At 35.2% G+C, this 16,926-nt stretch overlaps 1 protein-coding gene across 1 annotated transcript; it reads right to left on the bottom strand.

The window, feature by feature from the left end:
* Positions 1-220: 220 nt before the first annotated feature.
* LOC137741489 (aluminum-activated malate transporter 2-like) lies at positions 221-2,714 on the bottom strand. Its single transcript, XM_068481193.2, has 6 exons — positions 2,366-2,714; positions 2,128-2,268; positions 1,765-2,037; positions 1,281-1,393; positions 1,042-1,185; positions 221-936 (listed from the first exon to the last, which is right to left on the bottom strand). The coding sequence occupies exons 1-6, from the start codon at positions 2,622-2,624 to the stop codon at positions 448-450; spliced, it is 1,419 nt and encodes a 472-aa protein (XP_068337294.2). The 5' UTR covers positions 2,625-2,714; the 3' UTR covers positions 221-447.
* Positions 2,715-16,926: the final 14,212 nt, after the last annotated feature.

Raw genomic sequence — 16,926 nt, 5'->3', positions numbered from 1 at the left:
TTTTGTTCTTAATTGTATTTCTGGTAGAGCAACTTGTAGCATTACTGTACGAATTATTTCATGAATCTCAGGTTAGTCCGTAAATTTGTTTATTAAAACCATGTCTAAATGAATCAAAGCTGATCAAACTATCTAATCATATTTATACACTAAACTAATTCCGGTATACCTCAAATCCAGAATAATTTGAATTGAATTATGAAAGAAGACAAGTGAGGCATTTTCTGTTTTGAGCAAGGCAATTCATTATTTGCAGAAAGCACAAATATAAACTGCTTCAAACCTCTGAGCTTCAAGTGGAAGCTCTAGGGAAAAAGCAACACATGAACTCCCTAACAGTATATATGCTAATGTCTAACAGGGAGAAAAAAAAAACATATGACGATTACAAGCACATCTATCACTTCATTTCTTGACAGAGAACTAAAAACTACTCATTTCCAAAGTCTACACTTCCATTCTTGGAGCCAGTACTGGTGCGGACGAGTTCTCACTTTCACGTAAACTTTGAGATGGATTTATCGTTATAACATGATGTGCCCCATCGATGCCTGATACTGGATTTACCGCTCCCTGTGAAGGTAATTCTTGCGTCTCTGGGGTCACTCTAGGCTTATCATTCTTAAAGTGTGCCAGGGATGCTAGTTTATGAACAGCACCAGCAATTTCCTCTGTACATTTGACAACTTCAAACAGTAGAGAAGCTACTGCTCCTGCTTGTAGTATCTCTAGGTAATCGCAGTGTTTAGACAAGCTAGATCTGATTACAGCTTTGAGGTTTTCAGCAGCAGCTTTTGAGTTCGTAATGTGAGGTTCTGCTGCTGATGATTTAGTCATTTTTCGAACTCCAGATGCTAGTTCCTTCAATGCTTTCCCACATTCTGAGCTAATAACTGTGCATTCCCCTTGAATTATACTTCGAACTTCTGGTGGTGACTGTAAGATTACCAAAACGCAAGTTATAATAGACCTACTAAATTGGTATTGAAATGCATATATAACATTTAGATATAAATTGGTGAAAGGGTTTCATAATCATACTTGGATCTCAGAGGTAAGGTAGTGGTTGAGAGATTCAATTTTGAAAGCGCACTGGCGAGTTACTATCCCAACTTTCAAGTACTCATTCCATGGATGACGAAATCTGAACTTGCCGTGGCAGGGTTCCCATTTTGCCAAATTGGCCTGGACAATAAAAGTTAAATAATTCAGAGTGGAACTCAAGCATAAAAGTCTTGGTGAGAAAGTTATAGAGGATGAGAAAGGTATATAATTCTCACCATGATTTCTTCCTTGCTACTTGAAGTTAAAACACTTTTATATCCCTGAAGAGATGATGACTTGTTTATAGGCTGTCCTTCCTCAGATATTTTAAAGTATCCGTCTTCAAATCCTGAAAATAATTAGTCTTAACTGGCTAAGTTTTGATGGTTCCTGATAGTAATAACGAAAAGAAAAATCAAACAACGTAAGATAGAGGCAAATACTAATCTAACTGTGCTCCTGTCTCATAAATGTATTTTCCTTATAGTAGGATGCACAAGATTTTCCTATAAAAAGGGGAAAAATATATGTTCTGCTAAGGTTATTCAAGGTTAGATTCCTTTTGTAACTTTAGTAGGGTTCCAAGTGCAAATGATATTTTTTCTGCAGTTGAATCACCTATCATAACCTTTGCAGGCATTGATGAATGTTATATTTAACTTAGAATATTAATCTTCATATAGGCAGCATAAAACCACTGTTATATTTTAGTATATGTACCTTCCAAGAAATTCCCAAGCTTTTCGATGTTGGTAGCAATGTGATTGTGAAGATCTACCCCAATCCATACCGGACATATGAAAGTGCATACAAATACAGCAGCACAGCTTCCAAGGACAATTGTCGATAGCCTCTCGAATCCCATTCGTATAACCTCTTCATCCCGATAACCAGACACCGAAATCAAGCAGAATGTCAATATAAATACCATCAACCCATAATCATACCTCGCCTTAATTTGGGGAATGAATCTCAGGAATGTTACTATTCCAGCTGCAAAGAAATTATAAGATGATATAATTAGTTGATTTATATACAATAATCAATTTTCTAATTATTGTTTCTAATAGTATTATATTATACCTATTATAAAAACAAAGAGAGCAATTAGTATAGGCTCCCCAGTCTCCCCAGAAAGAGTTGCTAAGCGATGAGCCCCAATGCCAAGAGCACCAGCTGTTAAAGTTGCCAACATTCTATTCAAACCTTTTCCTAGTGTTGCTCCTGAAATTGTTTCATAGCATAATTATCAAATATTAGAAATTACAATCAAATCTATTCGTTAAGACTTAAATTATGAGAGCTTACAGAAGTTGCTTACCAACAGAAAATTCAAACACAACCACAACAGTTAAAATAGCCCACATTGCATCAAGGCCAAAGCCGTCGTAGAGTGGTTTAAAGTAGTAGAAGAGTGACACAAAAGTTAGAGCTAGTCCCACTTTAAAACAATGAATGATCCTTCTTGGATCCTCTTTGCCTAAGTTCTTTAGCCTCAAGGCAAATCCATCTATTTTACCCCATAGTCTTTTGGGAAAGGCTAGGGATCCTGCAGCGTTCTCATGGTTTGAAGATACCATATTATTGCTATCAAGGAACAAAATATTGGGAGCTGCAGGAAAAAGAAGACAGTCAGGGAGCAAAATAGTTAGACAGGTGAGGATGCCTTGTGGAGTGAATTCTGACAAAGCGAAGAAGTTTATTTATAAGTGAACCATGTTGGATGGTAACTTCAACTGTGCTTATCAAATCATATTATAATCAGCTATTCTGGGTTAAGCCAATTAGTTAAATTAGGGTGCTCAGTCGATTGCATCTGAGTTCAAACTATCTCACATTGATTAGAATAATTTAAAATATCACTTGTATATAAAAAAGAGAGAACTGCCACTTAATAATATAGTCTAGTGATATTTTTCTTCACTTGTAAGTAGTCTTAGATTGGATTTTTGTCAAAGGCAAATTTGAACCACGATATTATGGCTAACCATTGTGAGGCTGAGCATACTCCCCCATCCTCTTAGCGTAGATAATATCGTTTTTTAAGAGAGAGAGAGAGAGAGAGAGAGAGAGAGAGAGAGAGAGAGAGAGTGCCTAATTGTTAGGGCGTAGCTAGGTAAGGGGTGGGGTACGTCCTCGGTACGATGCACCTCCTTGTATTATTATTATTATTATTTTAAATAAAAAATAAAAGTGGGAGAGATTTGATTTTTGAACTCCTTTTTATCTATATATCAATTTTTAATATTTAGAATTTAATGCTTAATCAAGTTGGCTACAACACTGCTCATTTCTCTATACTCAAGTTCGAACCCTTTTCTCTAATTTAGAATTTAACGTAAAATCAACTTTTCTATGTAACGAATATAAAATTTTCTATGTAAAAAAATTAACAGTGGTACAAAAGGGAAAGATGAATGTATGAAAATCGTTTCTCAAAATAAATGGAGATCACTTGTGTTTTCTTCTAAATGTAAGTATGTATAAATGTTTCTACTTTGTCTTATGAAGCAAATTTTGGAGCATTACAATTGCAATTCACATTAGTATAGTTACTATTCTAAAAATTACCGCCTAAGCCCTGTCTAGGTGCTAAGCAGCAGGCTACTGCCCTGATTAAATCTTATGCGTTTGAAAATGAAGAAATGACACCTAGACCTGCCTAGGAGCCAGCCTAATCTGTCTAACACGCCTAGGTTGCGACTCTCATTTATACATAAAATAGATAACTTTCATTTTGCATTTTTTTTTCATTAAATTGCAAGAGGCTTGTTGAATACTTGGATGAACACTTTTTATATGTTTGTTCCCCATATTTCAGTATATTCTAATACTTTATAATCTATATGTCATTCTATTTTGTAATTTATATCACAATACAATTATACATTTTTCAAATATAATAGAAATTTATTTATATATTATATAATAAATTCAATTAAAATAAAAAAACCGCCTAGGCCACACCTAGATGCCTAGCGCCTTTTAGGACCTTAAGTCCGATGGATGTGTGAAGAAAATTGAAATTCCACTATAAAACCAAATGGCATAGCACAATTTCTTATAAGTCCTTGCATGATTTAATTCATCACCGATGTAAGACTTTGTCATCACATTCCCAGATAGTATCTAGCCATGTGATCTACGAGACAGCATAGCAAATCATAATAATTGACATGAGAACCGATCATAATTTCAGTTGTCAATGAGCAGATTTTCGGAATGTTTTTCCTAATAGAATAAGAAAAATAAATAATAAAAAGAAAGTTTTGCTATGTAATGTTTGTTTTTATATCGCAACGTGCAAGCCTTGTAATTTTCCTTTTTGATTTGGAATATCTTTATAAAATTCTTTCCATTTTTCTAGGAGTTGAGAAATTACTAGAAAATGCTCGAATTGTGTCATGTTTATTGAGCTTGAGGAGAGAGTGAAATAAGAAATATAACTTCACTATTTTTTAATTAATGTGATCATTATTTTATTTCATTATCTGGCTGAAATTTGATTTCTTATTCTCGATATTCATCCATGGTACATAGAGACACGCCTTATTTGACTCGATATGCGTTATTATATTGCTTCATTTGTCTTGTGTTGCTCACAAGAGAATATAAGAAATAATAATTGTACCTATGTAAAAGATAATCCCTATAATTTGAAATAAATTGAAATAACTCTATAATTTGAAGACTCCAATGCACGCAAAGTTTTCGTCTTGTTCACCGCTGGATCCACCAGCAACCAGAAAACAAAATCACGTTAGGTCAAAGACATACTACTTTGACGTATAGTCTCTCTTCGAGAAGCCCATGAAGAACTATTCTCTCTTCGAGAAGCCCATGAAGAACTAGAGTGGCAAGGCTATTAATTAACTTATTTGCACGTAGTCTTAAAAGAATAATTTATACCAAATGGGAATAAATTTGTACCAAATGGGTTAATCACTACCGTGGTATTTAGATTAATAATAGGAGAAATTAGGTTTTTATTTCTCTTTTTACTACTTCATTGATTAAAATTTTATTTATTTTTAATTTTCTATCAAGGTCCTTAGGTATTAATAAACGTCATTAATTATTTTAATAATAAAATATTTTTTATTTCTACCTATACTCATTTCGTGTTAACAATGTTACATTTGGTATATTTATATTTATGGATAAATTTTTTATCATATATTTTTATTTTTAGTTTGTACCCATTTTTAATTTGCAACCCTTTTTCAATTTGTACCAATTTTCTTTTCTATTTTAATTTGTACCCGTATATTAATTTCTTTGTGCCCATATTTTTTAATTTATTTTTACACTTTTTAAATTTTGCTAAATGTACCCATGTTAATTATATGTATTTATTTTATGTTTTAAAATGTATCAGTAGTTATTTTTTAAAATATGTTAGTAATTTTGTGGGTACATTATTTCTTGCTATAATTTTGGGAAGAACAATATTACTCTAATATTTATTTTTAAGTATTTATTATATTTTAAAAATATTATTTGAATTTGTTTAAATTTCATGGTTTGTGGAACATTAAATGCATAAATGCATGAGTTAAATCTCTTAATGATGTTAAGAACCTTGATCTTAACAAGGTTTCAGTCTAACAATTAGGTTGATTAAGGACCAAAACCAAAATGAAAATTAGGTTCCCATCCCTCTTTTTTCAACTCCATTGATTGAAATCTTATTTCTTTTCAATTTTTAATCAAGGTCCCTTGGTTTTAATAAACATCATTAATTATTTCAATAATAAAATATTTTACATATCAAGATAATTAAAGTTTATTTCTAAATTATTCATTTAGTGTTTAGAAACGTTACATTTGATATATTTATATTTATGGCTAAATTTTGTTTCATATATTTTTATTTTTAGTTTGTACCCATTTTAATTTGCAACATTTTTTTTTAAATTGTGCCTTTCACATCCCAATCTCGGCTCCGCCGTAGCATGATATTGTCCGCTTTGGGCCCCGGCCAAACCCTCATGGTTTTGTTTTTGGGAACTCACACGAGAACTTCCCAGTGGGTCACCCATCCTGGGAATACTCTTGCCTGAACTCGCTTAACTTTGGAGTTCCGATGGAATCCAAAGCCAATGAGTTCCCAAAAAGTCTCATGCTATAGGGATGGGAGTATGTATATATAAGGCATATCATCCCCTCTCAAACTGACATACCTCGACCTGAGTCGAGGCATACTGGCCGTCACATGAGGGTGATGTAGCCTAGTGCGCAACAGAAGTGATAGTAACAAGAATATGTGAATAAATAAATAAATAAACCAAACCTAAACTTATTTAAACTACATATAATATATATATATATATATATATAAGTGCGTGGAAGTGACCAAAAACCAAATACAAGTATTCATAGCATAGGCAATCCAACAGTGCAGTCAAATTGAACAAGTACTAATTATACAAACAGGGAGAAGATCCCTACATTTATTTATGGAAATGTCATAACCGCCAGATAGTCCTCATGAGCCACAGATACGAACAGCTGCCTAGGACCTGGAGGGGCATAAAACAAAAGGGTGAGTGGGCAAAAACAAAGCTTTTGAAAACATAGTTATCTTTCTGAACATAATAACCCCTAACTATAAAATCTGTATAGTTCCCAGAAAAATAATAATACTACATAAGTACAAAAATGAATGCACAAGGGCAGTGAAAACCAAAATATGCCATGTCATCACATTTCAGCACTAAAACATGTAAGCCAGGTGTAGAATCAATATAAAATAACATGCCAGTCGGAGTCATCTAACGTGACATGTACAACTGGACCTATAGCTCATTAACCTAGGCTAGCACACGAATCGAAGTCACCTAATGTGACCTGTATGACAAGGCTAGGTGTAAATATGTATGCTCAAGTGCTATGATCACGTGAAAGCTAGGCGATAAATCGTGGTCACCTATGAGTCGGAACCATCTATTGTGGTCTGTACGACAGGCTGACACCAGACTTAGATCCTAGGTGAGAGTGCGGTGTGGGAGGTGAACAATAACGTGAAGGATTGTGCCCTGGCCCCGGGCAAGAGCACTAACACCAAGGTGCATCAATGATGAGCTCTAAAGGCATTTATGCATACCAATGTAAGGCAACCAACTCAACCATATACTAACTCACTTGAAGCTTACATGGGCCTCCGCAGCATCATTCAATGTAATTGAATTTATAACAATGCAATGTGTATAAGTATCATGCATACTCGACATGGCATTCAAGGCATAATTCATTTTAAAACGTTTTCTAGAAACTATAAAGCATATGTGTGTGTGTGTGTGTGTAGAAAACAAATGCCCACTCACTGATAAGCAGCAGGATCGTAGCCCCCTAATCTGGCTTGTCCACGCTCGTCCTTGGGGTACATTTCACCTATATGCGATACAACTATTTTTACGTTAATTAATTAGCACATATACAAAATCTAGGATTAACTTCTTATAGCTTGCTCAAATGAAAGGTTTGAATATACAAACGTGATCTACTCGACGATACGAACCCACATAAATTTTCAGAAATATTTTTGGACATCGGACACGCCCTCACGCGCCGGCCATGCATAGGCACATCCACGACACACTAACGAAAACCCTAACGGAGTTAGGAATATTTTGTCAAAATAGGCGAAATATTCTGTTAAATGGTAACGGCGTTACCTAACGCCATTAGAATATTCCATTAATGTTAACAGAATATACCTTTTTCTTCTCCGGTCACTCGCCGGTCTCCACCGTTAACCGTCGCCTACACTCTTTGGTTTCTAGAAAATTTTCAAAAGCTTATATCTACTTCAATTCTTAACCAAATTCCATGAAATTTATATGGATTTGAAGGTCTTGAAGAGTAGAACACGTTCGTACCTATTAGAAGTCCAAAATCCAACGAAAAATGATCGGAAAATTCGTTGGAAAATCCGGCCAACTCTACACCCTCTCAAACTTGCCTATTCCGACATCCACTCCACTCCAATACTACTCCAAAGTGTTAGGGAAGCTGAGTGGATACCTTTCCAAGTCCTAAAACTCCTTAACCTCGCTGGGATCGCGTCAGAGTAAACTTGTCTCCTCGCCGAAGCTTCTGGTTTTCGAGTTCCCAACGTCCGTTTGGTGATTAAATGGTATCACTAGGATCGTGAGGCCACGGGGAACACGATGATGTAAAGCTCATGTTCGATCTGTGAGGTTTTGATGGGTTTGGGTGTGGGTGTGTCACGGTGCAAAGGAAGAAGAAGGAAGAAGAGTCGAGAAGGAGAGAGAATGAGAGTGTATATGTGTGTGTGTGTACGTGATTGGGCAGAAGAGAAAGAGAATGCCAGTTTTAATTGGTCCAAAAACAATAGGGCCACATATTCGATTGGGCTCAAGAACATGGGAACTTTAATAATTGGGGTAAGAGATGCACATAAGGGTCAACATCCAAGGAAAAATACAATGCTATTTACCCATTTATGTATTAAAATAATCGTAACTTTTTCATTACGACTCTGATTCAGGCCTAACTCGCGTCAACGCATTTGTGACGTTGAGTATGTTTTAATTACAACAGTGGAAATAATAATTTAAAACTGCTCATGTACATCCACATCACTAAGCCAACGAGGGTATATTCGTCAGTTTACACACTCGAGGAGAAAATTATATAATAAATTGGGATGGGTCGTCACAATGCCAATTTTCTATTTAGTTTTAGTTTGTACCCATATATTAATTGTCCATATTTTTCATACTTTTATTTGTACTCCTATTTTTTTGACCTTTTATTTGTACCCATAATTTATTAATAATGTACCTATATGTCTTTTAAAATGTACCACCTTGTTATATGTAAAATGTACTGAATTTTTTTTTGTAAGTACCACCTCTTTTGTGTAAAATGTAGCCATTGTTTTTTTATATGAAATGTACCCATTATACAAAATGTATCGCTTTTACCAACATTTTATATGTAAAATGCATCGCATAAAAATTATCATTTTTTTGTATGTAAAATGTCATTAATATAAGTAATGACAAATCATGGTTTCATTTAAGTATAATTTCTTTTAATATTTTCAACAAATTATGGATTTTATTTAAAATCTCATTAATATAAATAACTACAAATATCAAATTTTAATTTAAAAATTATAATAACCTACATAGAAATGCATTATTGCATTAATTTCAGAGACTTCAATAAAAAACAAAAAACAAACAATGTTTCAATCAAAGAACGTTGATAAATAAGGACTGCATCCAAAGTCACCCTTATTTAAAATTCTAAATACATAAAAACAAATAAAAATAAAAATAAAAAACTTAAAAAAGGATGATTTTGTGTAAAATCAATAAAAAGTTTCAATATGAACAATATTTATGTTAATTATAAATAGGTCAATCATGTATTGTGATACTTACTTAAATGCATTAAAATAAACAAAAATTACAAAACTTGCCACTTCAACTGGCACTCTCTTTCTTCTAGTTTATATATTTTGGAATAAGTTAACACGGATTAGACACTGCAGTACATTGTCTGTTTCCTGATTTTTTTTTTTTTTTTTTTTCATTTGGATTCAAACACTGCGTTGCAATGTTTATTTACTGGTTTCGCTTTTTCCATCACTCCCACGCCTCCTACATGTTCCTTTTTACATTTGGATTCAAACACTACAATGCAGTGTCCGTTTCCTGGTTAAGTTTTTTACTTTTGGATTCAAACACTGCGTTGCAATGTTTGCGTTGCAATGTCCATTTTCTGGTTCTATTTTTTCCATCACTCACACATCTCCTACGCTTCACAGCTCGTGCAACTCTTGATTTCTACTATAATGCAGTGTCCATTTCCTGGCTTAGTTTGTTACATTTGGATTCAAACACTGTAATGCAACGTTTGTTTCCTGGCTCTATTTTTTACATTTAGATTTGGACACTTTAATGCAGTGTCCATTTTCTAGTTCCTTTTTTTTTTTTTTTTTGGTTAAGCGATCTCCTCTGTGTAAACGAAGGGCGAGAGAGAAAGAGAGTCATAGAATATTCATATTCTAACTATTTATAGGATTCTGATCCTCTTTGAATTAGTTCCATGAGGATAATCCAACAGCCAAAACCTTTTTCCCTTCCTCTCTTCCCCCTCAACTCCTTTCTCTCCCTCACCGTTGTTAACAATGTTACAACTTGTTCATCAAAATATTGTATTTTATTTTTAAGACATGTGAAATAACTATTTTGCCCCTGAGTGGGTTTCTTAATTAATTTTCGAGTTGCACTAGTACCAAAGTAAGTAAACAACCTCTGGTAGTTAGGGGTCGAGATGTTGTTGGTCAAGAAATTTATGTGACTTATGAAGTACAACAATACACAAGTCCTTAGTTTTTTTTTTTTTTCTTTTTTTTTTCCTTCTAATTCTAATTGTCTAGTTCATTAAAAATGCATATATACATAATTAGTTAACCCTTCCAAATGGCCTAGAAAATGATAGTCCTCGATACTGAGATATACTATAAGACAAATAAGTTGATTCGAGATCTCGCTATCAACCAAATGTAACTATAAATGTAGTTCTCATTGTAATTGTTATTGTTGCTTAAAATAAAATATAACTACCTTGGTGCCCAAAGAATCCTCTTACTATGATGCAGTTTAGACCCATTAATTGCATCCTTCCTAATAACTAAAAAGTGTATCCTGCCTGAATCTAATTGGGTTTGTGGCTGTAGAACTAAAAGCACTCTCGAATGAAATAAAAAATTATTTTCCTTGGCATAGTTGGGCCATCCTGGAATTGAACCATATTATAATCTCTAAAGAGCAAGGTGCATTTGTTAAAGATTGTTTAATATCTGATAACATAACCCCCAAGGAAGTTATTCATGTTCAAGCAAGTTTCAACAATACCATTGTGTATCAATTTTAGTAAGCTATTCAGTAGTTCCTTTTGGATGGGCCTGTTTTAGTGCATTTCCACTAAAGTAACCGGTTAGGTTGACTTTGGAAACGCTCCTAAGGACTGGTTGGACGTTGAAAAATGTCCACGCACTTGATTTTGAAGTGTAGTTTTCCACTCTATTTTCAACTATATATAACAAAGGGTTCTTTTCACCTTTCCCTCACAATACTTGTACGCTTGAGGTTAATATCCTTATACTTTCTTAAGTTTCATAATTATATTCTTGTATGTTAGTTCAACGTCGAAAATGAAATTTGAATCGAAGTTGCGAGGACTTAATTGCAAATTTATGATTAATGGAGGAGCAAATTTGTAATTCGCTTAAAATAATTTTAAGTGAGGTTATAACCCACTCTGGTATTCTCTCTTCTCCTTCATTTTTGAAACTCACTCTCTTTCTAACCTTCCAACACTCTATCTCTCTTTCTCTAAGCTTTGAGAGCTTCACTCTTGCTTTCACTTCGATTCCCTCACCAATCCAGCTCCAAAATCATATATTTGACATCCCTGAGACTCAATGAACACGAATATGGTCTTGCATGTTGCATCAGAGCATCATAGGGTGATCCACCATTAAAGCCGAGAGCCTTGAGCTCTATTCTTGAATACTAGGTGAGATTTCTAGTTTAATCTTTATATTTTTGGGTTAAATCTTGTCTGGAGTTGGTTTGTAATGAAATTTGGGGGCTTAAACCTCTGCGAATCATCTGTGCTTGCATGTTTGTCTCTGACATCAAATTTCAGCATTTTGTCGTTGCATTTGAGGTTGGTGATGGCCTACAATGCCTCTAATCTCTATGTACTTCAACCTTATTGGAATGTGGGGTTTGGGGTTCATTAATCCAACTCTAATCCATGCATGCATTCATTTTTTTGTTTCTAGTTTCCGGCAAGAAAATGAGGACGAACTCCAGCGAGTTTGAAGTCCATTTCCCTCCAAAACCTGTTGCAGGGTGTTTGGGTTAATATTTGACTATTGGGCTTTCATAAAAGAAGACCAAAGGATGCCTACTAAAAGGGAGACTTGCCTGAAACCCAGCATCGAGCCCAAAGCAAGTTAAAGTCTTCTCAACCAAAATACAAGCCACGTGTCTATGGGCGAAATGACAAGTGACGGAGACTAACCTATTATCTGCTAAAGAACACTTTCCAGTGGCATCACAAGTAAACAAGTTAATGACTCACTACCCTCTAAGTGCTTTTGGGCAAGAACAAAAGCTACAACATTCGGGCCTAATTATCTATAAAAGGAAGAAGAGACAACGGGGACAAGAACACTCAACCAATCAAACAAACAAACTTACAAACTCTGCTCTTAAGCCAGATTTGAATCCAAAAGCTGAAATCAACCCAGATTCAATCATTTTTAGTGATAGTTCCCTGAAAAAACTATCTCTTGTCTAGTACAAAAGCTCTGCTACCTCCTTTAGTGTTGTAGTGTCGATTCCCTCATGTAAACTTGTTTACCATCCTTCCCTTTTTAGCATACAAACCTTGAAAATTCGAAGAGAAGTGACTGCAAAAAGTTCAACCTTGCCAGCCAAGGTGAAATCTTGCCCGAAGCTCTTTGTTTGCTTTCTAAATTAGTAGATTTATTGCTTAATACATTATCCAGCATGTATTCAAGTTTTTTTTTTTTTTTTCTATTTTAAGAGTCTTGTTTGCATCTGGATTTGGTTTGCTTAATGAATATGTTTTCATTAAATGTCATCTAGAACCAAACAAGTAACTTAAAGGGCTCTGGACTCCCTTCATTTAAACATACAAGACTATAAACTAAAAAGTCCTTGTTTACAAGGCAAGAAAAAACTTAATGTGGACTTAACCCATCCACGACAATCCTTTGATAATAAGAAGTTTGAATAACTTGGGGATCAAGTAATCAACTTAAAACACACTTGTTCTACATCTGTTATACTAAGATAACAGTGGCACGCCTAGCACTTAGTTAGTTTTGATTGCGAGTCTCAAGGCCTATACCTAAGGCCCCACAAAGGTACCTTTCAGAACTAACTTTGTTTTTTTCTTGTAGCACATCAACAAGCAAGAGCTCGACTACACATCCAAAGTGCCAATCCTTTGAAGAGCTGTGCTGAGGTCCGAAGAGCCTTCTCCAAAGAAATCTTTGCCCGAACAGTTACCGTCTCCTTTTAGTTCTCCCATGATCTACTGATTTGAATGGGAAACAAATGGATGAATGGATGAGGCCACCTCCACTATATCTATGGAGTCATCCTTCCTGATTGGTTTGCCGAGCACAAGGCAGTAATGCTCAAAAAATGATGAAAGAGGCAAGTCCTGAGAAGGAATTAGCCATTCCCCTATTTTCCTTACTCGAGAAGGAGAAAGTAAAAGGAAAGGAGAAAGTAGGGCCTAGGGCCAGCCAGTCAATACTAGAAGAAATCTTGGAGAGTGTTGCCCGACCCACTATTATCATCACTAAATAGTAGGGGCAAGTCGAGCAAGAAATGAAGAAGTATGGAATGGCCTAATTAATTGGAGAATCCAGCAGGAAATGTGAGCTCACAACTGCGGACAAACCTCCTCCATATAGGCCACCACCATTGGCTAATAAGGGAGGAGGGACCAGATAGAGGAAGCTTGAACCCAAAAAGGAAATTTTCTCGGGCAATGATCGTAGCCCGAAGTGGGAACCTCCTTATACCCTACCTAATAATATAGCCAACCAGCAACTCAGAGATGAGTTAGCTGAGTTAAGAAGAATGGTGCTCCAGAATGCTCAATCTCAGGCTCGCCCACTATTTAGGATCACCTACTAGAAGCCATATCCTGAGTATATTGATGAACAAAATCCTTTTCCCTTCAACTTTAAGATGCTCGCGTTTCCCACTTTTAATGGAGAAGATGGCAGTGTGTCCTCTAGAGATCACATTTCCAAGTTCTCCAACCATTGCATAGCATTTAAAGACAATCCTAATTATAAGTTAAGATTGTTTGGGAACTTGTTAGTTGGTCTAGCATCTCAGTGGTACTCTCTGTTGTCCCCTAATTCTATTGCTGACTGGGAGCAACTAGAGATGGCTTGCCATGAACAGTTTTATAGGGTGGAGCCCGAGATGACTATCAATGATCTAGTGGAGGTGAAGCAATATGAGTATGAGTCTACAAAAGATTTCATGATGAGGTTTAGAAAGACAAGGATAAGGTGCCAATTCCCTGTCAATCATGCCTAACTTATATCCATTGCTCAGAAGGCATTAAGGCTACCTTTAAGGAAAAAGTTTTATGATGTACAGTTCAGTGAACTGCAAGAGTTGGTGATTGCTACTACAAAGTATGAGAAGCTATTGATTGAAGAACAAGTGAAACACTCATCCAAGGTGCCTCATTTCTACAAAAATAAAGCTGCAATTCACCAAGTAGAGTTTGAAGGAGCAGAGCCAAAAGAAAGTGACAGTCATGGAAGAGAGGGAATTGAGATGTGTGCAGCAGAGATGAACACATTTTTTAAACCTTTAACATTGAAAGGTTTAGTCCAGCCAGTCAAGGATCAGAAGGTGGTGATGAATGATGGTGGGTTTGTCCTTATGAAGCCCCCTAAATACCAGAGTTATTCTTTTGATTTAACCAGTGTTCTAAAAATTGCCCTAGGCAGCGCCTAGGTGTTCGGCAGTGGTCTCCCGATCCGATTTGGGAGAAATCGTTACAAAAGTCGGTGGGTATCTAGGCAGCCGCCTAGGCACTCGCTAGGCGCTCTAGGCGGTGCTTAAGGTGGTTTGAAATTCTTGCCAGCGTTGAAGTCTCTGCAACTATTACTGTCTCGAACACTCATCGGATCTGCAACTCTAACTCCCGCATCTGCATTGAAACTTCCATCTGCGTCTGTATTTGAATATAGCCATGGTTGCTTTGCTAGAGGTTTCTGGAAAAAGAACGAGAGAGAGAGAGAGAGAGAGAGAGAGAGAGAAAGAGAGAGAGAGAAAGAGAAAGAAAGATAGCCATGGTTGCTTTGCTAGAGGTTTCTGGAAAAAACGAGAGAGAAAATAAGGGAAAGAGATTTCTGGGATTTTGTGTTTCACGGGCTGATAGGAAATAAGAGAGAGAGAAAGAGAGAAAGAGAGAGAGAGAGAGATTTATGGGATTTTGTGTTTCACGAGCAGATAAGAAATTAAAGTGGGAAGATAGTTGTGGAAAGAAAGATGTGGCTATCTATTTGCCACATCTATGTCACTAAGGAATAAATTTTTTTTTTTTTATATAAAGAAATAATGTTGTTTATTAAATGAAAAACAAAGCCCAATCTTGATCAAGAAAAGAAGCAAAGCCTTATAATAATTAAAATATGTGGGGCTGAGTAAATGTTATAAAACTAACATAAAAAGCCCTAAATTTTTTATAAATATACTTATATATATATATATATATATAATACATATACATAAATCCGCCTAGGCCTCAGAAATCTATGAACAGTTGGTGCTAGCAAGAGTAATTATACCCGACAACACCAAAAAGATGCCTAAGCCAGAAGAATTAAGAGGAAATAAGTATTGCAATCTGCATTATACCTTCAACCATTCCATAACTAACTGTGTCCAGTTCAGGGATTAGATACAAGACCTCATAGTCAAGGGGAAGTTGCTCTTGGAAAAACCTCTGGCTAATATGATGATTGACACAAATCCCTTCCCAGAGGCCCCAATAAACATGATCAACCTAACTTGGGCAGAGAAAGGGAAGGGAAAAGCCACTTAGGAAGTGAAAGCAGAAAAAAGGCAAGGTGATAGACCAATAGAATGAACTATCAAGTTGCCCGAGAAACCCAAAACAACCATAGTTAAAGGGTTGGTATTGTGTAGCAAGTGATAATGTGAATGTGAGCTAGAAGTGCCAGCATCAGGAGCTATTATTGATCAAGAATTGATTAGAAGAAGAGAGAAAGAAGAGCAAGAAGCCTGTAGAAGCATCATGCGAGTAGCTGAGAAAGAGACTTCCAGAAATGTTTTCCAAAGGTTAGGAGGAGATTTTGAACCAAAAAACTTGTCCGAGGTATTCAGAAACCACGAAGCCTTAGAAAAGGTGGAAGATAAAGAAACCAAAATACCAAGATGAGTGGAGGTTAGGCTTCCTCAACCAAGTTATGAAGGTGGTAATGTCAGGATGAAGGGAAAAACAAGGAACCTAGTATCCCAAGTCACAAAGAAGGATGAGGGAGAAAGAAAAGAGTTGTTGAGAGCTTCGAAGTGAGGGAGAAAGAAAGGAGTTGAGGGGAAAATATGAGGGAGAAGAGATTTGGCCGTTGGATTTTTATCAATAGATGAGATCCATTGGTCCAGAGAATCCCTAGAAAACTGATCCAAAGAGTACTAAATCTCTATTTATAATAGCTCAAAGACCATATGACATTCATAGAGAGAGAGACAGACAGACAGACAGACAGACAGAATGATAGAATAATCAAATTATAACTATTTATAATGACTTAACATTAATGTAATAATGTATTTCTATATAGGTTATTATATTTTTAAATTAAAAATGAAATTTGTAGTTATTTATATTAATGAGATTTTAAATAAAACTCATAATTTATGGGATTAAAAATATTAATGATAAATTATACTCTCCAATATATTTTTGTGTGTGTGTGTGTGTGTGTGTGTGTACACATAGGGTACGTTCGTTAAAACTAACCAAAAAATTATGGTAATAAAACATGGGTACATTGTTTAAAAATACAAAAAAGAAAAAAGAAAAAAAAAGATATTAGGCTTAATAACAATATTAAATTTCTTCTGTTAAACTTGACATGGATACATTCTCAAATAAACGAAATAGAATGTACCTATATAAGTTTAAAAAATGGATTAGAGAAAAGATTGAATGAATTTTATATAAAAAAAAATGGATACATTTTATATTAAACAAGGGTACATGTTTCATATAACAAATTGGTATATTTAAGAATGGGTA

This window comes from Pyrus communis, chromosome 11 (genome assembly GCF_041283825.1).
Source record: "Pyrus communis isolate YQ-2024b chromosome 11, ASM4128382v1, whole genome shotgun sequence".
Taxonomy (NCBI): domain Eukaryota; kingdom Viridiplantae; phylum Streptophyta; class Magnoliopsida; order Rosales; family Rosaceae; genus Pyrus; species Pyrus communis.
Note: the sequence above shows the minus strand (reverse complement) of the source record. Positions and strands in the feature narration are given on the sequence as shown.

Coding starts and splice junctions, on each gene's coding strand:
- LOC137741489 (XM_068481193.2), bottom strand. CDS start 2,624: ATGGTATCTTCAAACCATGAGAACGCTGCAGGATCCCTAGCCTTTCCC. Junction 2,269..2,365: donor TGTGTTTGAATTTTCTGTTG/GTAAGCAACTTC, acceptor AAACAATTTCAG/GAGCAACACTAGGAAAAGGT. Junction 937..1,041: donor ACCTTACCTCTGAGATCCAA/GTATGATTATGA, acceptor GTAATCTTACAG/TCACCACCAGAAGTTCGAAG.